The sequence below is a fragment of the Silurus meridionalis genome, chromosome 1 (genome assembly GCF_014805685.1).
Source record: "Silurus meridionalis isolate SWU-2019-XX chromosome 1, ASM1480568v1, whole genome shotgun sequence".
In the NCBI taxonomy this organism is placed as follows: domain Eukaryota; kingdom Metazoa; phylum Chordata; class Actinopteri; order Siluriformes; family Siluridae; genus Silurus; species Silurus meridionalis.
The window spans coordinates 25,294,234-25,322,229 of NC_060884.1; the positions used below are offsets into that span (position 1 = coordinate 25,294,234).

The 27,996-nt window shown below is 36.8% G+C and overlaps 3 protein-coding genes across 16 annotated transcripts in view; 2 read left to right on the top strand and 1 right to left on the bottom strand.

Annotated features, from left to right (window-relative positions):
• Positions 1 to 5: 5 nt before the first annotated feature.
• dnai4 (dynein axonemal intermediate chain 4) lies at positions 6 to 12,166 on the top strand. Of its 2 annotated transcripts, none has more exons than XM_046853515.1 (17): positions 6 to 134; positions 737 to 890; positions 970 to 1,151; positions 1,264 to 1,376; positions 2,315 to 2,462; positions 2,653 to 2,792; positions 3,313 to 3,492; positions 4,842 to 5,030; positions 5,225 to 5,379; positions 5,611 to 5,697; positions 5,794 to 5,945; positions 7,589 to 7,746; positions 8,017 to 8,126; positions 9,386 to 9,484; positions 10,128 to 10,354; positions 10,493 to 10,646; positions 10,909 to 12,166. In XM_046853515.1, the coding sequence occupies exons 1-17, from the start codon at positions 85 to 87 to the stop codon at positions 10,963 to 10,965; spliced, it is 2,355 nt and encodes a 784-aa protein (XP_046709471.1). In that variant the 5' UTR covers positions 6 to 84; the 3' UTR covers positions 10,966 to 12,166. The 2 variants fall into 2 exon arrangements, with proteins under 2 accessions (XP_046709471.1, XP_046709480.1); XM_046853524.1 differs by having other exon boundaries at positions 5,231 to 5,379.
• A 5,251-nt stretch (positions 12,167 to 17,417) lies between these two features.
• Positions 17,418 to 19,551, top strand: insl5a (insulin-like 5a). Its single transcript, XM_046854947.1, has 2 exons — positions 17,418 to 17,684; positions 19,084 to 19,551. Exons 1-2 carry the CDS (start codon positions 17,504 to 17,506, stop codon positions 19,224 to 19,226), a joined length of 324 nt encoding a protein of 107 aa, XP_046710903.1. The 5' UTR covers positions 17,418 to 17,503; the 3' UTR covers positions 19,227 to 19,551.
• Positions 19,552 to 20,167: 616 nt separating this feature from the next.
• Positions 20,168 to 27,996, bottom strand: part of sgip1a (SH3GL interacting endocytic adaptor 1a) — a 55,045-nt gene continuing 47,216 nt past the window's right edge. For all 13 annotated transcript variants that reach the window (XM_046844794.1, XM_046844775.1, XM_046844868.1 and 10 more), the window contains 6 exons: positions 27,829 to 27,984; positions 27,290 to 27,422; positions 27,003 to 27,205; positions 22,816 to 22,880; positions 22,538 to 22,702; positions 20,168 to 22,332 (listed from right to left, as the gene is read on the bottom strand). In XM_046844794.1, coding sequence (XP_046700750.1) covers positions 22,310 to 22,332; positions 22,538 to 22,702; positions 22,816 to 22,880; positions 27,003 to 27,205; positions 27,290 to 27,422; positions 27,829 to 27,984 — 745 coding nt within the window. In that variant the 3' untranslated portion in view covers positions 20,168 to 22,309. The remainder of the gene's footprint in view (positions 22,333 to 22,537; positions 22,703 to 22,815; positions 22,881 to 27,002; positions 27,206 to 27,289; positions 27,423 to 27,828; positions 27,985 to 27,996) is intronic.

A 27,996-nucleotide genomic window follows, 5' to 3' on the forward strand; every position in this document is an offset into this window, starting at 1 on the left:
CTCGTTCAGCGCAGCACATGTTTGGATGTATAATATAGTATATATATAAAATCCTCCTGTTAAGTGGTTGAGTGAAGAGAAATCATGTTCAGCGACACGGCAAAGCAAATGCGCCCTGGTTTCAGACCGAACCCGTAAGTTAATGAATAAAATCCTTATTTAAAAGTATTTCTGTGAACCAAAGCTACTTTCACTTTACAGTTAAATACTGGTTATATTTATATAAGGCCCTGATCACTGTGTTAATTATTTATCCAGGGTTAGTAAACATGTTTATTTTACAAATTTAAAGTAGATTTTTGACGAGTTTCATGGTTCTAATTAAAAGCAGCCTTATTTTAAGTCCAATAAGGAACATTTACATTAATGGCAATTGGCAGAGCGACTAAAATTAAATGCATACATACATAAAATAAAATAAATTAAATATTCAAAGCATTAAAGTGGTTCCTCTAATTTATGATTTAATATTTCAAGATAATTAGAAAACATTACACTGTTATCTGCTTCACTAATGCAGTTTTATTTCTAAAGTTCTGTGAAATTTCACCGCTATTCAGTGACCTCTAATGAGAGAGATGAAACTGGTCCTTCATTTTAAAATGGTTTTCAGAATAGCATTTTTCCCTTTTTTTCCCTCTTGACATATATGTTTAAATCGAATGTCACCACGGTCAACTTTTGCCTACAGGCCCTAGTTTGGGCATCGCTGATTTTAATGATTGACTTTCTTTAGATCACGGGTGATAAGTCAGTCTGGATCTGGGGCACTTCATATAAACCAAAGCTTTGCAAACAGAAGGACTAATGTCTCAATGAGCCGAAGGCGATTGTCTTCAAGAAGAGACAGTAAAGTTCTCGATAAAGTCTCTCAAGCTCACAGAAACATGGTAGGTATCAGCTATTACTGCAAACCACTGTATAAGCTGAGACTCAGTTTCAGGAAGCGTCTGTTTAATTTTTGCTCAGGTGTTTGATGAAGCAGGGAACGACGTCACCCCTCGGCCGATGTACCAGCAGGAACCCGGGACCATACAACTCAAACAAAGCAAAATATTCATGGCACACGACACATCGGAAGTGGCCATGGCTGATTTTATGTCTGCAATGCAGCATGCAATGAGCCCGGCCTCAGCAGGACCTTTTACCATGTAATTATGCAATTGTTTGTTCGAGCATAGCTGTTCTTGTCTGTAGTACATGAGCTCTCTCTCCCTTTGTGTCAATAACAATATGTTAATCATTCTGAATTTTCTATCATAGGTCTGTTTTTGGGAGTAGTTTAATTTCAGGAGCAAGCCCATCTACCATGCAATCGGAAAATTATGAAATGAAGGCGATTGCTGCAAAACAAGAAACCTTGAGTAGACTCTCAGGTTTGCCCACCTCATCAAATTTATCCGCTTTGATATAAGGCCTTGCTTTTTGAGAATCTCAGCCTAGATGTAATATAATAATGGTTTTATATCTAGCACTTAATTTAATTAACTGCAGTTGGGATCTGTGCAGTTATGAGAACCTCCACTGTTCAGAGAAAGTTTTTCACTAAATTTATAGAGTAGAGCTGTGGCGATTTGTGTATATTCAAATACAAAAGCTTTAGTGAGATCAGATGCTGATGTCATGATGTCAGTTCCAAAAGTGCTGATATTTAATATTTCTGCACTGGTACATTTCACTGTGGCTTCTTTGAGAACTATTGTTAATGAAGCAATAATAAATTAAATATTTCCCCATATATACTTGAAATTTCTATAATTATTTTTTAATAAATCTAGATTTTTGTGCCTAAAACTGTTAGCCAGAATTTTGCCAAAATGACATCTAACGCTATATGATCAGAAGTTCATAGGCATCTTTGTTTTTCCTCAAACTGTTGAGGAAATAAAATGAAAATGTATGCAGTATAATTTCCCTTCACTTGAGCTAAGAGCCGGAAACCTGTTCCAGTATGACAGTGTCCCTGATATGCTCTGTCAAGGTTGGAATGGAAAGACTTCTGCACACTGCCCTGACCTCAACCCCACTGAACACCTTTGGAATGAACAGAAACACAAACTATAACCCAGGATCCCTCAAATAAAATCAGTTCTCGATCTCACTAATGCTCCAGAGCTTCCAAATCTAGTGAAAAGCCTGAAATAAATCTTGACTCTTGGTCATATAGTGTATGGAAAAAAAAAATATATATTAATTTTATATATATATATATATAGTTATAATGTGAATTGTTTTCCAGGCCTTTTTTATACACTTATAGCAATACAAAAAATTTATCTAAAACAATAAAACTAACAAGCTTTATTTACTAAAGAACTAAAGACCCAGAGAGAGGAGCAGAAAGAGGAGGTAGATCTGGACAAACCAGTGGATATTTACCTCAATGACACCGAAGTTATGTGCTTCCTGGACATTCCTGCCATGTCCATATCTGTTGACTCAGAAGAAGCTGAAGCAGTCAAGTAAGATCCCTGATCGTCTTTCATTGTGTTATGAGTCCCCCCCAAAAAAATATATCATGTGTGCAAAAGCCTTAATGAGATCATGCAAACTGTTTGCAAATGATTACTGAGCACTTTGCTTACAGAAATTCATAACTCTGTCAGCTGTGTGCATACACAGTTACATATCTCACTGTGTTTGTGTCTGAAGGAAGAGAAACATGGCATATACCGATATTTGTAAGAACAGACAGGCCAGTGATAAATATGTGGATCGAGCAATGCAGACTATTAATTCAGACGCAAAATCTAAAGAAGTCCAAAGTGATCGCATCATCATGGTGGAAAAAGGCAAGTTATTTTGTATTTATACTTGTACTTTGTAACTATAATTTAACCATTTAAAAATAAATATTTGGCAGATTTCTATTAGCCATACAGTATAACATCACTGTTTATTGGTTTAATTTTCTTGAAGATGGAGTTTATGAAAAAATAAAATGGTGTAATTTTTTTTAGGAACTTCTTAGACCTACCTATAGCAGCAATGTATAATTCAAAACAACACAACCACGGTTATTAGCAGTTATATATAATGAATAATTGCAATCATTATAATGAATTATAGTGTTGATTATGTGTTATTATTAATGCTTATAGTTATGGTTTATTATTAGCCCTTAATAATAAGAGTAAATGATTAACAATAATAAAAAACAATAATAACAATAATAAACAATAATAATTTTGTTGGTCAGACTGTAGTGATATTTTTGAACCTGTATCATTATCTGATGACGAAATCAGATTTTGTTTTGTGTCTATTACATTTGGCTAGAATTTATCAGACTGCATTTATCTTTGTGTGCAGAGTCTATGGCCAACAATTGGGACACCTATGATATGTTTGTAAGCATCAGTAAGGCAGAAGAATTAGCTGAAAATACAGGTGAAGAGAAACCCAGTATACCAGATATCTCTTCCACTCATCACCTAGAGTCAAACACTGGTCTCCACAGATCCACGTCCATAATCAGTGCCACCAGTACAGGTTCGTGCAGTCTTAATTTACTGTAATTTAAGAGTCTGTGCTGTAATGAATATTTTAACAGCCATGTTTCAGCCTTTTTTTGCTGTTATAATTATGTAAGAAATAACATAACAGGTTGCTCTGTCATACTGTATTAGATGATGTGGTGTGATGTTATGTGACGTTTTATTCCTCTAATACCACGGCAATTTACCAATGCTAAGATTTCTTCCATCGTTGTTGTCTATTAATTTATGTCTATTACAGTTGCTATTGTTAAATATCCAAGATACAAGTTTAAATCAATTACATTACTTACAACATACTACATACCGTAATTTCCAGACTATAAAGCGCACCCATATATAAGACGCATTTTACAATTTTACAAATATTTTTATTTTGAACATAAATAAGCCGCACCTGTCTATAAGCCGTCTACACTGAAACTAATTAACTTTACAAAGGCTTTAACGAAAGACATGTTACACACGGTGTAACGGGTGAAATATTTTGCGCTTCCTTTAGGAGCAGAGCGGCATTTTGGGAATAGCCTGGCACTGCATTTTTCCGCTATTACTGCATGTGTGCAAGACGAGGAATATGTCCTTATTATTTTCTGATGCTCATTTCTAAGTTTCTTTGATTAAACCGTAACGCTGTTGTCAAGAAAAATAAAAAAGCACGAGTTTTGGAAACCTGTCTGTGCTTATATGATTTCTGTTGCAACTGGAGTTAGCGAGCTCTCCCTTCACCCAGACTCAACGCGTTACAACGGCTTGTATCTAAACAGTAGCCTACCAAGAAAGTAATTGTTCACTGTCTTCCTCCTTCCTTTCACAACTATTTCTCTCGGGAGTTTATCTTTTGGCATCGTCGTGCGTTAAAAAAAACTTTTTTTCTCCTGATGCCGTTCGGAAATTTCATTGGTCTAATGTTATGGGGTTCAGTTTTTTGGCTTGAAGTTTGTGAAACCGGGAAAAACCCAGGAAAAATCCATAAATAAGCCACTTCGTTGTTTAAGCCGTGTTCAAAATGTGGGGAAAAAAGTAGCGGCTTATAGTCAGAAAAATACGGTACATACAATTTACTCCTTCCAAAAAATGCTTAATGGATTTCTCCTCACATTAACCATCTCAAAAAATACATACACTGTTTTGTGGACATTGTTTATGTAATGTATTCACCATATAAGTCTTTGTTTAAGTTACTATAAAAAATAGCATTATACTGAATAATAGTACATAATATTGTAATTTTATTTACAGTCAGCCCTTTTTTCAGAAGTGCTGTTACAGAAAACATCCAATCAGGTTTAAGAATGTCACATAAAATGAAATGAATTTACTAATTCTGTTTTATGCATTTAGTCACTAGTACCAGTAGTTCTCAAAGAGACAGTGAGGCTTCTACAGTTGAGATGGTGGATGAGTCTGACTCAAAGCAGATCCTAAACTCAGAGACTTTCCAGCAGTCACTGCAGGTGATGGAGAAGATGGTTCTTCTGAACACCTACCAACACAAACTAGCAGCATACAAAGGGCTACCCATACTACCTGGTAAGTAGCAGATTCTAAATATTAAGCTGACATTATTTATTACATTGCTAAGAGATTCTTTTCATAATGTATGAAGAATATCTTCATTGAAAAACACATCTATTTTAGTCTTTAAACACCTTTTTGTATGTTTCTATTTATATCGAATCTTCTTCATTTATAAAGCATGCCAATGTTTTTTTTTTTCTGTCCAGACCCAGACTGTGTGCCACACACAGATGTAGAAGACAGTGTAGATGTTCAGGAAGATGATTCACAAGGCCCAGCTCTGGAGCTCCTCTGGTCTTTCAGCTGTGAGCTAACCAAAGGCCACAGTGTCAGCAGCATGGCCTGGAACAAGACAAATCCAGTAATGTACTTTGCATTCTATATTTAGCCCCCAGATTCTTATTTGTTTGATACAATCTGACAATATATTTTTGATGCTCTTAATCTTACTTGCTCATTAGGGGGTCTAAATCTAAAAATATGTTTGGTGAAGCTCTCTTTGTTTATGTCTGTTGTTAAAAGCAAAATACTAATAAATTGTACTTGATTTTCTGTGAAGATTTACTTATTGTCATCGTATGTTTTTCTCTAGGACATTCTGGCAGTGGGATACGGGCAGTTTGATTTCAAGGATCAGAAATCTGGATTGGTGTGCATCTGGTCTCTGAAGAATCCCACTGTATGATTCGAATTCCCTTCATAATTCAGAATGAATCAGCAAATAATTATATAGCTGTGCTTGTACTACTAAGTAATTTTGTGTTATTTATCATAGTGGCCTGAGCGGATTTTAAAATGTAAAACCAGTGTTACATCTCTGGACTTCTCCGCCTCAAGCCCCAGTCAGTTAGCAGTGGGCCTTTATGATGGAACTATCGCTATCTACAGTGTGCAGAGCACTAAGGAAACACTGGTCTGTGACAGCAGGTGAGGACTTTTTAATCACTCTTTATTTGAAGTACAAAAGGAATGGTAATGACTGAACTCTCTGCACTGAGCTGTATGAAGCATTCTTCTCTGTGACACTGTGAATTAGGAAGTGTATTAGGTGTATTGGTGTATTGGAAAACTTTATAGTAGTCAATCGACCCACTGGGTGTTTCTGGGACAAAACCAGAAAATCCGGAGGATATCCATATACACTTGAAAACCAAGTGAAATTTCGTACACACAGTACCCTGATCTCAAGGCCAACCTTCCACTATGCCACCCAAGAAAAAGCATTGCAGTTTAATATTGACCAATTGGACTGATTAGAGACTATTCATAGATATTTACATTTACAGTTATGACAAATGTTTATGCAAGAACTTCAGGCTGTCATATAAAGCACAGATAGATATATGGAACCTACACTATCTAGAGCTAACTTGTTGTGACACTACTTTCATTGGGTTTATTCACTGTAGTTACAAATTACTGTTAATGCAATCTTTCATATTTGAACTTTACCCACATTTCTAAATATAGGTAACCTTTAAAGTGTTTGGGTGTTCTCTATGGCAGTGGTTCCCAACCCCTCGGGCTGTGAATTGGTACCGGGCCACACAGAAAGAATACATAACTTACATTATTTCCGTTTTATCTATGATCTGATTCTGAACGATGTTTTATTTTGGAATATTACCGGATTCTCTCTGCCACCACTCTTGATGCATGTCATGATGCCTCGGTCACATGTCTTACCTCCATCCGCTACCTTCTTCGGGCTGCTTTGGCCGCTAACACATAATACATTACCGCTAAATTGAAACCCCCCAAGCGAGCAAAATAAACAAAAAACAACACAGTGGATTCACGTTTATTATTATATTTAAAAAATACCAGTTTTTATGCCAGTCGTATCCTTTTATTTTGTTTTATTTATCCGCCACACCTTAAAGGCCGGTCCGTGAAAATATTGTCCGACATTAATCCTGTCTGTGGCGCAAAAAAGGTTAGGGACCACTGCTCTATGGGAATGTTCATTTGTTTATGATCCTGCTCGACAAAAAAAACAAAAAAACAACAACATTTAAAGCAGTAAAGAATAAAAAACAAACACAGGATGTAAGCCTGGCTAAGAGGGTTTTTTTTTTTTAAAGCTGTAGCTGTTTATCTGCACTTAACTCAATATGAGAAACATTGCCAAAAATAATATTTGAGTTTCCTGTTTATCATGACAGACCTTTTTTATTTTATTTATTTATTTATTTATTTATTTTTTTACAATTTCACCTGTTTTTAGATAATTCAGTATAAATTACAATTATATAGCATATTGCTTTACATAATGAAAAATTAGCAGAGTATTGTGTACTACAGCTGTTAAAGAATTATTTACATTTAAGGCATTTGGCAGGCACCCATATCCATCTATCCAACTGAGCAGCTGAGGTTTTAGGGCCCATAACTTGGTGGTGTCATGATTGTCTGATAAGACATGCAAACTCTTAACCACTATGCTACCACTACTACTAACTGTTTGAATAAAGAGTTCTAGATGATCAAATGTTTGTGCCATTGTAACCCATGAGGTCTGACTTTAGCTGATATATCAATGCTTATGTTCATATCATACCTTTGTGCAGGGACTTTGCCCATAAACACACAGCTCCAGTATGGCAGGTGAAGTGGGTTGATCGCATACGGGGTTCTTCAGGAGAAGATAAAAAAGAGACGCTGTTCTCTGTGTCTGCTGATGGGAGGATCAGTGAATGGTTCTTTCACCAAGGCCTTGAATGCACTGGTAAATTGATCAAAAGAAAACTTTTAGCAAATCATGCAAAAACAAACATACTGTAGAACATGTCTGTGTAGTGGTGGAAATGGATGGTTGGTTTCTGTTTTAAAGTCAAAGATGAGTTGATAAGATGACCGTCAGTCCGCCAGGTCCATTTTCACAATTAGACAAGAATGATCTATGTGACTGATCCAAAATAATTTTGTTCATGCTGTATAAAACCATAGTAAAATGTCAGCTTACGTACGTCTGTTGTGCGTCACTGATTTGAACCAGATATGATGAAGCTGAAGAGGATAAGGAATGAAAAAACAGAACAACAGTGGAAACAGGAACATTTGCTCTTTTACTTGGTGGTTGGACTTTGCTTCGATTTTCATCACGAGGTTAGAAACTTCACACATAAACCAGGTTTAGTGTTAAATAAATAGTTCATATACACTATAGATTGTTGATCAGCCAAGACATTTTGGTATATAAAAACTGTTTAGTGACATTAGGGGTGTATCGGTATACCTATTCATATCAGAATTGTTTAGTACAGGGCTTTCAGTTCGGTACACGTATCGAATGCAATCATTTTCACTTGCAGAACATGGTTAAAATTCAAAATTCGAGTTCCCTCAGAAACGTATTAAATGGCGGACCGCAAGTTTGTTTAGTCTCTGCCTTGCACTTTGAGCATTTATTATTATTATTATTATTATTATTATTATTATTATTATTATTATTATAAACTTACAACATAAACAACATTGCTAGGGGGTTTAAAAAAGAAACTAGTCACTATTGCTACTCACTCTGTATCGGAAATAAGGTTTGTTTTAAGCATGCATAAAAATGCTAAAGATTCCATAGCGCTAGCCTTAGCCGCTAACCAGAAAGTGGTTTGTTAATGTATGCTGAAATAAGTAGAACAGTTAAGTAGTTCATATTTTTAGAAAATGAAATATTAAATGTAAAACACACACTTACATACACATCTGTATGTCTAACAAATTTAATTTGTGCCTATTTAATTGATTACACAATTCAATCAATATAATTAAAAGACTGTATTGAATTTATTTGATTTATTCTATTTTTTTTATAAAATTTTATAAAATATAATTTTAGATCTAAAATTGTTATAAAAATATAAACTGTTAAAATGTTGATGATCACAAATGTTATAATAATAAACGTAAATAAAAAAAAAAAAAAAGCAATAAAGTTTTTTGCGATGTACGTACCAAACCTTGTAGTTTGTGTACCGTTACACCACTAGTGAACATACAGCTAATATAGCTAAGAAGTAATGGATGTTTTATAGCTGCCAGTTTAGCACTCATGTGATGACTTTAATGACTAAATGACGGCTATCCGGGCCATTAGTTCAAGATAATAAAATTGGTCATGCTTTCTGGGTATAGCATTTCAATCTGTCTTGTCAAAGAGCGTTACTATACGAATCAAGGGTGTATCTGAAGTTATGTATGTAGAAGAGGGCAGAGAAAAGAGAGAGCAAAGAAGTAAACTATAGATCAGAAAAATGTCTTGGCTGATTGGCTGCTTCTGGGTAGAGAAGAAAAAAATTATCAATCACTTCAATCATGTACAAATTCAACTTGCATATTGATTATTGATGCTTGTGTTTATGCACCAGGATTCCAACATGTATTTGGTGGGAACAGAAACGGGACATATTCATAAATGCTCATGTTCATACACTGAGCAGTTCTTGGAAACCTACACAAACCATTTGGTAAGGTTTTTATTCTGGACACTGCCACACAAGCAGTAGTATCAATAAGGGATAATATTACACAATATTTTTTTATTTACAGTATGTTTATACACTATATGGAAAAAATTTGGACACCTGACTATTAGATTCGTATGTGCTTTTAGAACATCCCATTCCACATTTCCACAAATCCTACACTCTTCTGGGGAATTGGTTCACTAGATTTTGGCGTGCGCTTGTCGAGATTTGTGCTCATTCAGCCATATGGGTGTTAGTAAAGCAGTAAAGAGGCATGGGATGCAGTCCAATTCATCCCAACGGTGTTCAGTATGGCTCAGAACTCTATAGCAGGCCAGGCACCTATGTAAACTATACCTTCATGGAGCTGGCTTTGTGCACCAGGGCATTTCTATGCTTCAATAGGTTTGTGTCTCCTAGTTATACTGGGTGGAAATCTGAATGCTCCACGATTGTGTGCCTCCAAATTTGTGGTAACAGTTCAATAAAAAATGACATATGGCAGAAAAAGTCAAGTGTCCCAATACTTTTGTCCCTATAGTGTGTACGTATATATGTACATATGCATAGTCAAGTCAAGTCAAGTTTATTTTCTACAGCTTTACAGAATTTAACAATTTTTATATTTGTTCAAAATCAACAGGGTCCTGTCTATAAGGTTAAATGGTCACCATTTTGTCCAGATGTTTTTCTGAGCTGTTCTGCAGACTGGACCATTCAGCTTTGGAGTCACGAACAATTTACTCCAGTGCTGAGCTTCACTTCCATTAAAAAAGCTGTGTATGATATCATGTGGTCCCCTCGTTGGGCTACTGTGTTTGGGGTGGTCAACTTGGACAGAGTGGAAATCTGGGACCTGGGAGCTAGCATGTAAGCATTCTTACCATTTTTACTTGGTTCCTTTTGGTGAAAGATGACAAACCATTAAAAAGATGGAATGGTTTTCCTTCATTTACCTATTGTTTAGATTGCTTTGTTTTTCATTCCTCAATAATTTCTTTTTCACAGTCTGAATCCTACTTTAGTAAGTGAGACCATTCCAGGGGTGAAACCAACATCGTTGATATTTCCCATGAATACAGACTGTCTTCTAGTAGGGGACAGTGAGGGCCATGTCAGTGTCTACAAGCTGAAGAACTTCACAGCAGGAGAAGGAACACAGGTGAGCTTTAAACTGTTCATCCTATGCACCACAGCAAGTCATAAAATAGGGTCTGGAGATTTGAGCCAGCTGTCACAAACAGTTTTTGATTCTACCTCTTATGCTGGTTTTATTTGTAAAGCAAGATTAGTTTATTATTTCTTACATTATATAAAATAAGAGAACTTTTATTTTATTTAGCTTTTACATTTATAGTTGTGCAGTATAGTTTTATACAGTTTTCCTACACTGGTGCTTTTTTTTTTTTTTTTATCTTTGGCAGGTGGACACACTGAAGAACATAGTTAGCTCCACACTGGCCACTGGTAAGCAAGGGTGAGGCCATGTAGATCTGTAACTGTGTGGCTTGAGGTGAATCGGCTTGTTGGACTGACCTGCTCTAACAATATTGTAGAGGTCTGAAAAATGTAATTAAATTAAAAAGAACCCCTCTGTTTTATCTTGTGTTTTTATTATAATGTTAAAATAAAATGTAATTTGTTCAATGTCACGCTCATTATGTGCAAGTGTAGGAATGTAATTTTTATATAGTTGTTTTATTTTATTCTTCTGTTTAGTAAACTATACATGCATATATATACATGTTATACATCTTTAGGAGACAAATTAAGTAACAGCATAAATTACATAATGTAAAAACTAATTGCTGGATGAAGGTTTGCAAGCTCCAAATGCTCCTTTGTATGAAACTAAAAGACAAGGTATCACCTTGTCTCCATCTCCTGCTGTGTTGGTGACCATTTGCTCATGATTAAACCAATAAGCTTTGAGAATGCCAAAGCTGTGTGAACCTTTTGGCATTTCTATGATAAAGAAGTGGTCTGAGAGGGAGCTTGTTATCTGAACCAAGACAGCACTTCAGTTGCATGTTTTGTTTTTACTTATCACCTGAGTGCCTTGTTCTCCTTCGGAGACACTGTCCCCCAAAATGTGTAAAATTCACAATGCTTAGTTTTTTTAAAATTTGGACTTGATGTCTGCAGCGCTGAAGCGTGAATCTCTGACATGCTGAAAGATATCCAAGTTTCCTGGTCTGCACTGGAAAAAAGATTACAACACAAGAAATGGGTTCATTTAGTGGAACTACTTTTATTGTCTCCTTTAAGAAAACTGAGACACCAGTAAAATGTTTTAAAGTTGAAAACTTTAAAATACTGACTGAAATGTGTTTGAAGGTGTTGTGAAGTAGGATGGTGTATGTATTTGCTAGTTCAGAGAAAATGTAATTAAGTTAATATTAAAAATGTGAGCAATGAGTCCAGCATGGAAAAAAATATGAATCCTTTACAGTTATTGTAATGCTAAGTGTTTCTGATATTGACAAAAGCATATTATTTGAAAACCTTATCAAGTGCATACTTTCGATATTCTTTTAATGTAACAATAAACAATAACTCTAAAGAAACTGAGAAAACAGATGTAATCGAATGTCCAAAAAATTCAGAATATGTATTGTATCGAGTTAAACAGTGGTGGGCCATGCATCTGGTACCCGGGCCTTCAGTGGAGACTTACCCGACTTAATCCACTTCTTAATGCTACCACTATCACGTCACAATTATAAAAACCATCAATACAATACAAAAAACGCAATATAATAAAGCGTGACATCACAGAGAGAGAGTAATTTCACATATGGAGGGTGAATACAATTTTACTAAATCAAGAAACGCAGTTAATACAACTCCAAACTAACAATACAATGGCAACTGTGCACCTACATCATCTGGAGCAGTTAAAAATCAATATTTGTCTAATAACATGACAAAAACATTAAAAATGTAAATTAAATACAATCTACTCACCAGAGGTGCAGACTTATAATTTGCACCGCTCCTCAGAGGCTGTAAGTCAGTGGTACCGCTCGTATTCACTGGTCTGGAAGTGGTGAACAAACCCTTTCCCGGGCTGAGACAAGCTAGCTAGCTTCAGGGTTGCCAACCTCTCCTCTTAATGCCGAGTTTTTCCGGAAGATTTATTTTTAAGTATGTCCGCGAAATCAAATCAATTTCTCTTCCTCCGTAGGCATAAAAAAAGTCTATCTCAGATGTATTTATGTGTGCAGAGCTACACACATGTTTTGCCAGTTGAACTTGGCTGTAACAGTTTCCCTCTGACCAACCAACCAGAGGACAAAAAAATGCTGCCGCTATTCTGGGCCATCTAGCTAGCCCTGTGAGGCAAATATGAAATCTGATTGGTTAAAGAAACAGAGCTATTTATTAAGAAGACTATGGTAAAAAGGCCAGCAGTACAGACTTTGAAGGCCCTGGGCAGATTAGATTGACATGGCAGAACATAGAGGCTAAAATCTGATTGGACAAAAAATCTAACATCCACATACACGTACTGGAAGCAGTGCAGCAAAGAGAAACACTACAAAATTAAGAGAAAAAACTGTTGGGAATAAATTAATACAATTTCATGTAACAAATGTTAGAATTAGGTTGTAAATGTAGGTCAGTGCTTTTGATAGTGTTTAGGCCAGCAGAGAAGGCTTTGCTGACCCTGACCTCCCGCCACTGGAGTTAAAAGTTTTGTCGTCTTTGCACTTTAAAAGCATTTTGCTGAGAATGTATATGCAAAGTTGTAATTGGATTGTATTTTGGAATGTGAAGTGCTGTTTATACATGGAAGATCTTTCTCTGAATTTAAATAAGTGAAAAACGTATAAGCAGAATTAAACGCTGCCAAAGCTTGTACACAAAATTTCAGTCCTTTTTTCTGTTTCTACAGTTGATTTAAAATCTTTTTTTTTTTTTTTTTTTGCTTTTTTTCGGAAAAGCATATTTAATTGTACAATCACAACTATTTAACTCTGCTACCAAAACAAAACTTGTCAAATATAATAGAGAACAACAGAAAATAACATGAAACTATAACTTTTCCATATACAGTACATCTACAAAAAACTAAAAAAATATACACAGAAGTAAAGAAATTTAAAAGTAAATACAGAACAAAATGGAAACAAACAACAATAAAAATAACATCAAAATAAATTAAAAAAAAAGTAAGAAATATATATATATATATCCATTTACTGGTAAATTTTCCAAGATAACCTCTTATAGAATATCTTATTTTTTCTCAATTTAAATAAGACATATTGTCTTTAAGCCACTAATAGTTGGTGGTCTAGTGGATTTTCAATGAATTAAAAGATGGTGCTTGATTGATCTAGAATTTAGATAGAATAGTGTTTGGAATAATTAATTACGATACATGTGCAAATTCAGTCTAAATCCACTTACAAAATAAAAAAGGATATAACAATTAAAAGACAATGCATTAACATGGGAGGGGATGTGATGTTTCTGACAGTAACATACTAAAAGTTAATGGAGAGAAAAGACACAGAGTGATTACAAGAACCCATCGACAGATAACAACCCATCGGTGTAATCAACACCCCATCAAATCTGCAAATGGCTGTCATTATGTGAGATTCTGCAACCCATGATTCATTTAAGAGGTCAATATTCTGAGTTTTTTAGTGCAAATCAAACAATTTAGTGCTGAGCAGTTCAATCAGTGCCTCTGAGCAAACACAGTGGAGAGCATCATGAGAACAACAGTTATGGGAGACGTCTGTCCTTTAAATGGGCCTTTCATTGTACATGGCATATGGTGTTGCCAAAGCACCAGGTGTATTCATTATAGACATTATGGTACATGGAAAGTGCACATGGAAATGTCTCTCTCTCTCTCTCTCTCTCTCTCTCTCTCTCTCTCTCTCTCTCTCTATATATATATATATATATATATATATATATATATATATATATATCAGAAACTATTTTAGTATATCTTCTCAGGGGACAATACTATAGAATTTAAACTTGGATAGATTTTAGAGTAGTAAATGTACAGCTTGTATAGCAGTACAGATTGACTGTCCTAATAACTCAGCACACAGCCATTAGTGTCTAAATACAACAACCTGTCCAAGAGCATGAATTACTGGAACCATGTCCATGGATACCAACATTTACTTGACATTCTGAAGCAGTAACTCTAACAAACTCTCCATTAATTTGCACTGTTGTATTTAAATCATCCACTTTCACCACCTCTTCTTCCTGCAACTGCACCGGTCCACTGACATTCTTCTCATTCACACACATATACTCTGTCTTGCGCCTACTGACTTTCATTCCCTTCTCTCCAGCATGTACCTTCACATCTCCAGGTTTTCCTTCACCTGCTCCCCACTCTCACCACAAATCACATCAACCACAAATATCACAGTCTATAGAGACTTCTTTCTTACCTCGTCCGTCATCCTGTTCATCACCACTGCAAACAGGAAAGGGCACAGAGCCGATCCTTAATGCAATCCCACCTTCAACTGTAACTATATACACTGGCGATCAAAATTAGAGAACAATTTATAAACAATTGAACAATTCTGAAATAATGGCATCTTCACTGCTCAACAGTTGAAGGAGTTTTTGTCCTGTCTATACCATGCTACCAGAACACCTTTTCCACAAATTAACTAAAAATGTTATTTTGCAGAAAACACACTGATCAAAATTGGAGAACACTTTCAGATACCTCCCAGTTATTGGTGTTAATCTGGCACTGGTGCTAATTTCCTTGATTATCTGTCAACCCCTATTTAACTGGCAGCCTAACTTCCAGTTTCACTGACTCTGCAAGATGGTGGGCCATTCTAAAGTGACTGAAAGCCGCCGGCAACAGGTTGTCCAGATGAAGGCCAAAGAGATGAGCCTATCAGCCATAGCAAGACAAGTTGGTCCTCCCAAATCTGTGATTTCAAGAATATTGAATCTTTACAACATCACAAACTCATTCAAGTCCGCCAAGAAGGCTGGTCGTCCACGGAAGACAAATACAAGAGAGGACAGGATACTGCGGAGGATCTCAATGGGCAATCGTTTCCACACTGCAGCTTGAATTGCTCACCAGTTCAGCGCTGAACAGGGTAAGGATCTGTCTCGTCATACAGTGTCTCGACGTCTAAAAGCATTGGGAGTGAAAGCCCACTCTGCAGTGACCAAACTTCTCATTAGCAGAAAGAATCAAAACGCTAGACTAAGCTTTGCTGAGGAGCATGTTGTATGGACAGAGGAGAACTGGTCCAAAGTTTACTTCAGTGATGAAAGCAAGTTTAATTTATTTGGGTCCGATGGGAAACATTATGTTCGGCGACCAAGTAAATGCAAATGTTTATCAGAACCTTCTTCAACAACATATGGTTCCTTCCATGCATTCATCACCCAATCAGCCCGCAGTGTTCATGCAGGACAACGCTCCATGTCACACAGCAAAATGGGTAAAGAATTTCCCTGAAACTGAAAACATTGAAATAATGACATGGCCTGCCCAGAGACCTGATCCCAACCCAATAGAGAACCTCTGGAAAATCCTTGGCGACAAAGTTATGGCCAAGAAACCCACTACAGTCACCGAACTGTGGAGGAGACAGTCAGCAATTAGTAGGAGGCAACAGTCAGCAATTAGAAGGAAGTGTACAGGCCTCTGCTCTGAATGACTTCAGCACATGACTTCACACTGCTCTGGTGAGAGACTAGTGCTGACCTGTGGCCGCAGATGTGCTGAAGTCATTCAGAGCAGAGGCATGTACACTTCCTACTAATTGCTGACTGTTGTAATCTTTTTCCATGCTACAGTCATTGTTGTTCTCAAATTTTGATCAGTGTGTTTTCTGCAAAATAATGTTTTTTTTTCTAAATGCCTTAGTTATTTTATGGAAAAGGTGTTCTGGTAGCATGGTATAGACAGGACAAAAACTCCTTCAACTGTTGAGCAGTGAGGATGACATTATTTCAGAATTGTTCAATTGTTTATAAATTGTTCTCTCATTTTGATCCCCAGTGTGTGTGTGTGTGTGTGTGTTTTTATTACAAATCTTATTTTAAATCTTTTTATTATTATGAGATATATATTTTGTGAAAACAATAGTACTGATGAAGCTCATTGGTTTCTGGGATTGCATTAGCTTTTCTAGCTTTAACAATATTAGGTTTGCATTAGGTTTTCTAGCTTTAACAATAGTTTTTTGTTATGAGACTTTTCTTACATCTCAACAAGATGCTGATATTGTACATACTGTATATGCCGCAGTACTCCACATGCATGTGGACATTCAAACAATGTTTACATTTAGCATTTTCCTATTAGGGCAGTAATGTGAGATTTAAACTTTTTTGGGGGTATTTGCTTTCTTATATGTTTTTATGCTGTACTGTGCATGATATGATCATTTATCTCTATATCTCAGTCATATGGGGACATAACCTTCTTGAGGGAGACTTCGCTCTGACAATAAACCCATTACATTTCGTATTAGAGTGATCACGATCATTTCCGTCATTTCATTTCTTTTTATTTGAGGCCCGGCTGGTTTTAGAGAACATAATATACCAATTAGATCATGTGATATTGTATGTTTTGCAGGAGGGGAGATCTGTTGCTCGAGGTATGACTCGATTAGCTTTGCATTATGAAGAATATCACTGCAATGAAACCGTTATATTGGAGCAGTCAGGAGACAATGTGCTTTCCCAAAAAGGATGTAATTGGATTCTAGATTTAGGCAGTAAAGCACTTTTTTACCTGTGGAAAATGGCATTATTTTCTGCCTTTAAAGATAACAGACGTTTAAACATGTTTAGTTGAGAGGGACTCTGTGAACAGGGTGGAGTTTGAAGGGGAGGTGGACTCGATGAAACAGCCTGGAGGATGGAGCTTGCCACTGTATAAAAAGAGCACGAGTTACAGACCATTACACAGTCCAACTTCCAGCCTTAAAGTTAGTAAAGAAACAGATCAAGTAGAGAAGAAGAAAGGACTGTGTAGAAGCCACGATGAAAGTAAGTTATCGACTGCCTCTGGTGCCCTTGTTGCTCCTGTGGGCTGTTTGCAGCGTGGTGCAGGTGCAGGCAGAGATCAAGACAGTCAAGCTCTGTGGCCGTGAGTTCATCCGAGCCGTGGTCTACACTTGTGGAGGCTCCAGGTGGAGGAGGCTGCTTACACCCCAAAATGAAGGTAAGTCAGAGTATATTTGTCTATATATACTTTTGCAGTTATATATTACATGCAGTCTTTCAGATTCATGAATTCTTATATTCACTCATATCCTTGATTGAACTATAAAGTGTCAGACACAATTTTTTACAAAACTCCACACATTTTGCATCAAAGATTCAGACTACTTTTATTGGAATTGTAAATAATTACTTTTTATAGTTGCAAAATGTAAAGGCAAACACCACAATGTGTGTTGTAAGGTATGAGCATGTTATAAATAGGCTCAGGGAAGTCTGACATTTTTAGCTACCCAGTACCCAGGTGAGACTATGCCATTATCTTACCTTATTTATACAAAGCAACTTACAATCAAGATATAATCTAATTGAGCAGTTGCAGGAGCAATCTGTAGTGCTGTCATCACACACTTCGGATCGGTATCCCAGTACCTCGGTGCTTTATCACTGACCCAAAATAGAGAAAAGTAATACAGACAACCCCCGATAATTCGCAGGTTGGAACTTGCTGATCGGAAAATTTGCGGGTTCTCATTTGGAACCTAACTAACAGCAGGTTGCGGATTATCTTAAAATTTGCGGGAAACCGCATTGGGACCGAATGTTCAGGAACGTTAGGAATAACATTTTAAACTATGTTTTCACTAACAAATTTCATAAAAATTCATTTTCAAAACATTATTGTATTAAAGTGACAATGTCTAGATGAATTCACTAAGATACCATAGGGGCTGCGGGGGTGCGTCCAAAATTCACGGATTTTCAGAACCCAGATCTTACAACGTAAATTCCGGGGCACTACTGTACATTAGTTTCACTCTCTCAATGTGTTAACATCTTGTTCTAATAGTCCATGCAAAAGTATGAGCTACTGTCATTTCTCTTATTTGTTTATTAATGATCCACCAAACGCATTCTCTAAATACAATTTTGCTGTAATTTAAACTCCCGATTTATTGTCCAGATTTTCCATCCATATCCAGATTTGTGAATGAGCAGACCTGATGACAGCACCAGAACGCAGGCCTGATTTGTTACACAGTGTAATTACGATTAGCTATGCTAACATGCATTTCTAATAGATACATTATGCTGTGTAACTGGATTTTCTCTGCTGTGTAATTAGATAATCCAACTGGACATTTCTGGAGTCTGGGCCTTAGGAAAATAATGTTGCTCTAAACCTGCTTAATATCGTCTGTTCGGATATCATTTTTTGTTTGTATCAATGTTGGGCTACTCGGCTAATTCGCAGCCTATTCTATTACAATGACCTGCCTTTGGACTTTGTTAACACTGCCAGTGGTAATGCTACATTCTTATTAAAAGGTGGATGCAGTTACTGTCCTGAAAGCATATGTGTGTGTGTGTGTGTGTGTGTGTGTGTTTGTGTTCTGTAGCGTTTTCACTTGCAGATCAGAGCAGTGAGGAGCTGAGTGAGAACACACGGTCTGATCTGTCAACACGAGACCTGAACCCTATGATAACCAGCGTATGCTGTCAGGTGGGATGCCGAAAGAGTGACCTCTCTCTCCTCTGCTGAGGACAGGACACACTCTCCTCACAATTTCACAAACTCCACAGTGTAGATGTGTGTGTGCACGAGAGAGAGAGTGCGAGACCTTCCGGGTAGTATTTAAGATTAGCTGTTCATGGTATTGAACATAACTGGTGAATCAGTAAGCATGCCCAAGCAGTGCGGCATGGAAACATTGTGTCTTGCTTGGTTCAAACGCTGTGTTTTCAATATAATGAGTGCTTGTTTTGTAGAGGAAAAACAGAATGTGTTTTGTGTTCAAGAAACAAAGTTTGATTGTGATGTATATTTTGACATGTATTTGGTTTAATAAATGTTACAGCATAATGAATTGTGTTTGTCTACTTAGTTTTCTCCAGTGTATTTCTAAGATTGTATTAAGAAGATTCGATACTTCGGTAGGAGGAGCCTAATTCGACTACTAATCTCAGTTGAATCTGTGCAGAGGTGTTATGAAACAAGAATCATGCCATTCTGTTTATATGTAGGTGCTCAATATATGACTTCACATAGAACCACCGTTTTCTCTGAATACGTTTATATGCAGCGTATTATGATAATGTTGTAAATAAAAATATGAAAAGAAGCCTTTAATAATATTTTTAACGTGCATGAATAAATCCAACCCCCCTGCGACAGATTTAAGTTTCACTTTCCATGACCTGCGACCGACACAGGAGCATCTTTGCAGCAGGGATTTAAATATCTAACAATGTTTGGAATATTCTGTATTTATTAATTTTTTTTATGTTTTTCAATGCATCAATGCTGCACCGCATTAAGAGCATGTTGTCAGATAAATTGCATGTGTGAATGGTGTAATTCCATTAAGGTCTTTATTCCACTTCACATCCAGTGTTCTCAGCTCAGACTTCAGATGACTAAACATGAATGAATGCATCGTACACACAAGTTTTAGTAGGAAAAGGAAAATAATCTTTCATACACTCTGCTTACATCTTTTATTGGTTTGGAAAGAGCAAAGAATATTGGGTTCATTGTTAATACCGTCTGTACAAACACAGCTTGCACGTGTTGCTGGCAAGAAAACTTTAGAATGATCAAACAACAGACGGTCAAACATGCTCACAACCTCAGGAACACTCACATACACACTCACCCGCCACTCACCCACCAATAACAGTACCTGACTGACATACAAACACAACTTCCTGGTTCTCAAGCACAGCCTGGATAACACTTCAGTTTGGATTATGGAGAGAAACTCATCCACTGCTATAAAACTGCACGCAGGAGTCCCAAAATGTGTTCAATTTAATGCGGAATGTTGCGTTAATGTTAAAGGCCAATGCACTGATCCTCTGATCCTCCACAATGTACAGCAGATATAAGGGGGGGATGAGAGACTGAAAGGGGAATAAACTTTCTTGAAGCACCAGTGTTTTCTCTACAGCTGCCACTTTATGTGACAGGAGGCTGTTTTTGTTCTTCACAACACACATCAGAGCATGTGGGAAGCTCAAATGTTACTCAGTGGTATTTTTTTCCACAAGAAACAATTTCTTATGACTTTATTAATAGTTTATAACATTTAAAAATATGCAGCTTATTCTCTCTTGGGGATCGTTTTGGAGGTAAACACAAATACAAAAAAAAGAAAGAAGAAGCATTTTGGTCATCCTAACCACTCGCCAAACCTCGTCCTTATCATCTCACAGAGACATTATGATTCACAAAATAAATCCATGAACTCAAGCGCTGCATTGTTTGAAAAGGGTTCATGCTCGTGATGTGAAATAATCTGAACATCTGAACAGGAAGATGAGAACAGTCAAATACAGCATGATGGTGTGAACGGTAAAAGTGAATAAACTGTCCAAAAGCATTTCATGTTTTAACTAATAGTGCTGATATACATAACACTGCTTTCATAAAGTATGATCCACCCACACAGTTACAGTATTCAGCCACTTTTACCCCCCTACCCATATACATACAGCTCGATTCTTGATTTGCACTTGAGTTTTAAAAAATTATATCTGAAATTAATGTAAAAATTATACCTCCGCATTATACTGTACACAGGTTACCAACTACACAAATAACAAAAAAAAAAATCAAATATTTATAACTTTAAGGATCCTAAACTGTGATACCATTCAGAGTTTATACATATACAGTCACAGAAATCTTTTTTTGTACAACAAATGATCAGGAATAAATAAAAATATAGTGATCAGAAGTCTAACACTGCTGTCTTAGGAACAACAGAAAGGCTATTCACCAGTATGAGGAAAAAACACCAAACGCCCTTCAAGATATATATTATCCATTTAAAATTACATTTTAAACAGCTCATTTTTTTGCAACTGAAAGAAATCCTTTTTTGTTGTTTTTTTGTTGTTAACTTTTAAATACAATCGCAAGCAAGACATAGTTTTAGCTGTGGCTGCCCAAACAGGAACCAAAAACAGGAACCAAAAACAGGACAAGACGTTACGTGCCAAAAACCTGGAGCACAAAAACAAGGTTTTCACATTAATGGTATAAATCTGCTGCGATTGCTGATCGTCTTTTTATTCCTTTTTTTGATTTAACTTTTGAACCTGAATGAGTAATAAAGTAGTAGTATCTAAAACGATCTGCCCTCTAACTCCACGACTGCCAAGTAGCGGCAGGTCGAAACCTGAACATTTCCCTATTTAGTCTGAATGCATCATGTCAGTCTGAAAACACCTCCGAGGTTCGAGACGGAAAACTTCTCGAGACACAATGTCTTACTGAAGCTTTAACACTGACAGCATGTTTAGAGAGATATAAAGTATTCAGGCAGCCACAGCCGACAAGTTCAACGATTAGACGTTAGACAGACGAGAGGCTAGTCTTAGGAGAAACCCATGCTGTCTAACAGCGGCGATACAGTTCTGTAACGTTTTACGGTTTTACAAATACGAGAAGTACATCCTAAAAATACTGCTGGAGTGAGGCCTCCGCCTGGGTCAGACAATCTATAAAGGGAATCCCCAAAAGATCCGGCCGAGGTCAGAATGATCATCTCTCCTACGCGTTGAGTAAAATGAATTTAGTCTGTATAGACACACACTTCTGCATGGGGGCTGTGATGCAGATTAGTTATCTGCCAGGTATTTTCCTACAAAGAGAGGAAGAGCCGAGTAGTTTTACAGAATAAACATGGCAATATTTATAGAATCCAGTTGCATTCATTCCCTGCTCAGATCTAGTTAAAATTCATAGTTTACATACGCAGGCAGAGGTTTTTTCATCTAATTTTAGTTTTATTGTAATTCAATAATAGGAAATTCAAGATTTCCTGTTCAATTAGGTTTCTTTCTCACCTGCAGCAAACCTCTTCTTGATGAGGGAGAATCTGTATCCGGAGCCGAGAAGCTCGATGTCGCAGCCTGACAGTGTGCTGCCCTCGCTGGTGAACTGTACAGCTAGAGGGGCTGGTTTACTGGGGCCGTTCGTTAGCTGGAACCGTGCCAGCAAGGAGCCAACGCCTGGAGCAGGAAGTAAAAGTAAAAAGAGCTGGAACAGGCTGCAACAAAATTCAATAAAAGGCACTGAGATCAAGTAAAATAAAATTCTGGGCATGCTTTTTTTTTTTTTTTACCTCCGTTCTCAGACTTTTGCGAGATATCTGGGATCTTCCACAAGATTCTCTGCTGTTCTGCGTTCCTGGGTTTAAAAAAAAATAATAAAATAAAATAAAATAATATATATAAGTCAATATATATATATAGTACAGACCAAAAAGTTTATATATATTATATACACAGTACAGACCAAAAGTTTGGACACACCTTCTCATTCAAAGAGTTTTCTTTATTTTCATGACTATGAAAATTGTAGAGTCACACTGAAGGCATCAAAACTATGAATTAACATGTGGAATTATATACATAACAAAAAAGTGAACTGAAAATATGTCATATTGTAGGTTCTTCAAAGTAGGCATCAAGAGAATGCCAAGAGTGTGCAAAGCAGTAATCTAAGCAAAAGGTGGCTACTTTGAAGAACCTACAATATGATATATTTTCAGTTCACTTTTTTGTTATGTATATAATTCCACATGTGTTAATTCATAGTTTTGATGCCTTCAGTGTGACTCTACAATTTTCATAGTCATGAAAATAAAGAAAACTCTTTGAATGAGAAGGTGTGTCCAAACTTTTGGTCTGTACTGTATATATATATATATACAGTGGAATCCGCTTATCTCGACCTCGGATACCTCGACAACCCTATTAAGTCAACGTTTTTGAAGTGGAACCATCAAATTCTCGCTTTTTCTAAGCATTTTTTATCGGTTATGTCGAAAAATTTGCCATTTAACGTCGGTTATCTCGGTGCAGCCGCAGAAGAACTCGCGGAAGTGTCAGAAAAATCAAGGCTTACAGCTGCTACAGGTGTTGTATTGTATACTGGTGAATCTCTGCTGTTAGTTAGTGCACATATGCCTTTTGTGGTTAAATGTTATGCGATGAACGGGAGGCGAAAGCCGCGATTGGCGGCGCGGAACGTGTGATGACAAAATCATAGAATGAACCGGGATCGGGGGAGAATCCGCGATGCGCTTTGGGAAGAAAAGAGCAGCCGTTGAGAGAGTGCCGGTGGGAAGGCACGTAGCGGGATACGCATGCGCGATAACAACGACCGCCGTGAACCAACATATACCAACAATAACGGACAGTGAGAGTGTGGAAGTTTAAATAGGAGCTGGTGATGATGCTAAACCAGCACCATATGTGCGCGATTGAAGCCGGGAGCTTCAGAGAAAGCGGCCGACAAAGCACCTGCCACGCTGAAGGGGCGAAGGGGCGTGGCAGGTGGATTCTGACAGATAAACATGTACTGTATGTATTTTTATAGCATGCCTTCATCAAACAAATCGCGGCAACGCTGTTGTGTAAAAACCCTTCAAAAACACGTGCATGCACATTCTCATTTATTAACGCACATCATGTACATAAAGAAATTTCAAGCACGTTAATATATTGCCTCGATGCTATATGTTACCTCGATGCTTTTTGGCGACCCCCTAGGACATCGACATAACGGGTTCCACTGTATATATATATATATATATATATATATATATATATATATATATATATATATATATATATATATATATATATATATATATATATATATATATATATATATATATATATATATATATATATATATATATATATATATATATATATATATATATATATATATATATATACATACAGTGAGGAAAAGAAGTATTTGAACACCCTGCTATTTTGCAAGTTCTCCCACTCAGAAATCATGGAGGGGTCTGATACAGCTGCAAATAAGTATTTGAACACCTGTCTACCAGCTAGAATTCTGACCCTCAAAGACCTGTTAGTCTGCCTTTAAAATGTCCACCTCCACTACATTTATTATCCTAAATTAGATGCACCTGTTTGAGGTCGTTAGCTGCATAAAGACACCTGTCCACCCCATACAATCAGTAAGAATCCAACTTCTAACATGGCCAAGACCAAAGAGCTGTCCAAAGACACTAGAGACAAAATTGTACACCTCCACAAGGCTGGAAAGGGCTACGGGAAATTGCCAAGCAGCTTGGTGAAAAAAGGTCCACTGTTGGAGCAATCATTAGAAAATGGAAAAAGCTAAACATGACTCTTAATTTCCATCGAACTGGGGCTCCATGCAAGATCTCACCTGGTGGGGTCTCAATGATCCTAAGGAAGGTGAGAAATCAGCCCAGAACTACAGGAGGAGCTGGTCAATGACCTGAAAAGAGCTGGGACCACCGTTTCCAAGGTTACTGTTGGTAATACACTAAGGCGTCATGGTTTGAAATCATGCATGGCACGGAAGGTTCCACTGCTTAAACCAGCACATGTGCAGGCACGTCTTAAGTTTGCCAATGACCATTTGGATGATCCAGAGGAGTCATGGGAGAAAGTCATGTGGTCAGATGAGACCAAAATAGAACTTTTGGGTCATAATTCCACTAAAGCGTGTTTGGAGGAAGAAGAATGATGAGTACCATCCAAGAACACCATCCCTACTGTGAAGCATGGGGTGGTAGCATCATCTTTGGGGTGTTTTTCTGCACATGGGACAGGCGACTGCACTGTATTAAGGAGAGGATGACCGGGGCCATGTATTGCGAGATTTTGGGGAACAACCTCCTTCCCTCAGTTAGAGCATTGAAGATGGGTCGAGGCTGGGTCTTCCAACATGACAATGACCCGAAGCACACAGCCAGGATAACCAAGGGTGGCTCTGTAAGAAGCATATCAAGGTTCTGGCGTGGCCTAGCCAGTCTCAGACCTAAACCCAATAGAGAATCTTTGGAGGAGCTCAAACTCCGTGTTTCTCAGCGACAGGCCAGAAACCTGACTGATCTAGAGAAGATCTGTGTGGAGGTGGGCCAAAATCCCTCCTGCAGTGTGTGCAAACCTGGTGAAAAACTACAGGAAGCGTTTGACCTCTGTAATTGCAAACAAAGGCTACTGTACCAAATATTAACATTGACTTTCTCAGGTGTTCAAATACTTATTTGCAGCTGTATCATACAAATAAATAGTTAAAAAAATCATATATTTTGATTTCTGGATTTTTTTTTTTAGATTATGTCTCTCACAGTGGACATGCACCTACGATGACAATTTCAGATCCCTCCATGATTTCTAAGTGGGAGAACTTGCAAAATAGCAGGGTGTTCAAATACTTATTTTCCTCACTGTATATATATATATATATATATATATATATATATATATATATATATATATATATATATATATATATATATCAGACTCTATACCCTTAATCCACTTCTTTTTTAAACATCATTGTACTGTTATAGTGCAGGATTTTAGCATAAATCTAGTAAATCTTTTCACACATACCTTGCATACAATAATACATTTGAATTAAAGCTCACTAAAGCATTGCACTGATGTCTAAAAGTTCTTACTAGAACTAAGAAATCTCAAGTTCACTTTCATTTGTAAAGATCTTTTAACACTATTACAAAGATTACACATTGCAATTTTATTACAAAGAAGCTTTATAATAGTTAGATGTAGATTGTTGTATAATTCAGCACCACAGGGTGTGTTTTTAGGTTTTTACCTGAGCAAAGAACAAATCCAAATCATTCTATATAGAGAAATGTCTATATTGTTTTACAAATATTTTTTTTCAACTTTAAGTTAAAAAAAAATATGACTCATGGGACACCCTGTAGAGTTTGAATTATTTAGCAAATGTAATTGTTTTAGGAATTGAGCAGACATGAGGTAGGAACCATAAAAGAAATTGATGCACACACTGGTGTCTGGTTCATTTTGCATTAACGACAAAATAAATTGTTGATAACCTCCGAGAAAATACAAAACTTATCACACTGCTATTTAAGTGAAATAGTGACCTTGTATAATCCTCTTTATTTAAATGAATAACAGGAATAACAAATAATACATTACTAATACATTAATGTTTTTCAATATAGATGTAATAATGATTTTTTTAATCTAAGCAAAAATCGTCTTGTAATAAGATACAGCCTTAAGAATTTGAATTCCACAATTTATTTTTATCGTTTTATATATATTTTTTTTTCGTACTTGATTTTTTAGCTTTTTTTTTATGTCTTACGTCATATGCATTATTTTCATTCAGTGTGATGCATATCCCATTCGAGTTTTACATATAAAGAATTTAGTCCATTTAGTCCAGGTAAAAAGGTATCCTTAATAAAAATAAAAAAACTCTTGTCACAATTGAAGTGTTTGTAACTCTTACCAGACAGCCGGAGGAAGGACAGCTTGTAGCTGCCTGACTCCTCCATCAATGGGGACAAGGAACTGCACATTATTAAGGGCCACAGGTGTGGTCATGGCATTCCCATTGTATCTGTAGTCTATTCTCAGGTCAGTGCAGGTGGGCTCGCACTTCCAGCTCATGGCCAGGTTCAGAGGAGTGGACTGAAGTCCAAGTGCTGATACCTGATACAAACACACACATCAGTGTCATGAGAAGTTTATAAATATTGTAGTAATCCATATCTCCACTATCCAGTAAGTTCTTACCTGATATTTAAGCATGTCCACATTGTAGTATGTGGCTTGGGGTTTCTGCTCGGCCACCTTCTTTAAGTGAGTCATGAGGTTTGGCATGTTTACCCAGAATTCCTTTGAGTTGGGTTTGGACTGGTTGGTGTCACTGTGGGAGCAATGGTAGAACAATGTAACAGTTTGATATAGAGGAAAACCATGGTCAAACACAACATTGATTATCTTTTTTTCATTGATAATTTTTCATTGCTAGTAGGTAGAAACAGCCAAGTAAGAGGCTGGAAATAAAAGCAATGAGCTCTTCTGATTAGACATGTCAGTCAGCATCAGCTGACTAGAGGAAAAAAGAAAAAGCCATGAGCTAAAAAAATAATGTCTGGACCAAGAAGTACGGTAGACAAAATAAGCAAACAAAAATGCTTGGCATTAGCAAGAATTACTGTTTTGAATCGAACGAATGGCAGAAATCTCCAAATGTCTAACAGTGTCACTGGCCTGGCTGTACAGGATTAGGAATATATACATGATAAAGGCATGTTAGAAATGTTATTTACCAGCACAGTAACTGGGGGTTAGGTAGAACATGCTCCAGATGACTGAAGTTCGTTATGCTAAACGATAGCACTGCAGGTGTGGGGTTATTGGCAAAATGCCTGGTGATGCCAGCTGGGAAGGATAACACCATTTCACCCGTGATCTTCACTACGCACCTTAAAGACAGA

What these genes read in the sequence shown, in the direction of transcription:
- dnai4 (XM_046853515.1), top strand. Translation starts at nt 85, where the DNA reads ATGTTCAGCGACACGGCAAAGCAAATGCGCCCTGGTTTCAGACCGAAC. An exon ending in AACCTTGAGTAGACTCTCAG is followed by an intron (nt 1,377 to 2,314) that starts GTTTGCCCACCT and finishes TATTTACTAAAG; the next exon opens with AACTAAAGACCCAGAGAGAG. An exon ending in GGTCTCTGAAGAATCCCACT is followed by an intron (nt 5,698 to 5,793) that starts GTATGATTCGAA and finishes TATTTATCATAG; the next exon opens with TGGCCTGAGCGGATTTTAAA.
- insl5a (XM_046854947.1), top strand. Translation starts at nt 17,504, where the DNA reads ATGAAAGTAAGTTATCGACTGCCTCTGGTGCCCTTGTTGCTCCTGTGG. An exon ending in GCTTACACCCCAAAATGAAG is followed by an intron (nt 17,685 to 19,083) that starts GTAAGTCAGAGT and finishes TGTGTTCTGTAG; the next exon opens with CGTTTTCACTTGCAGATCAG.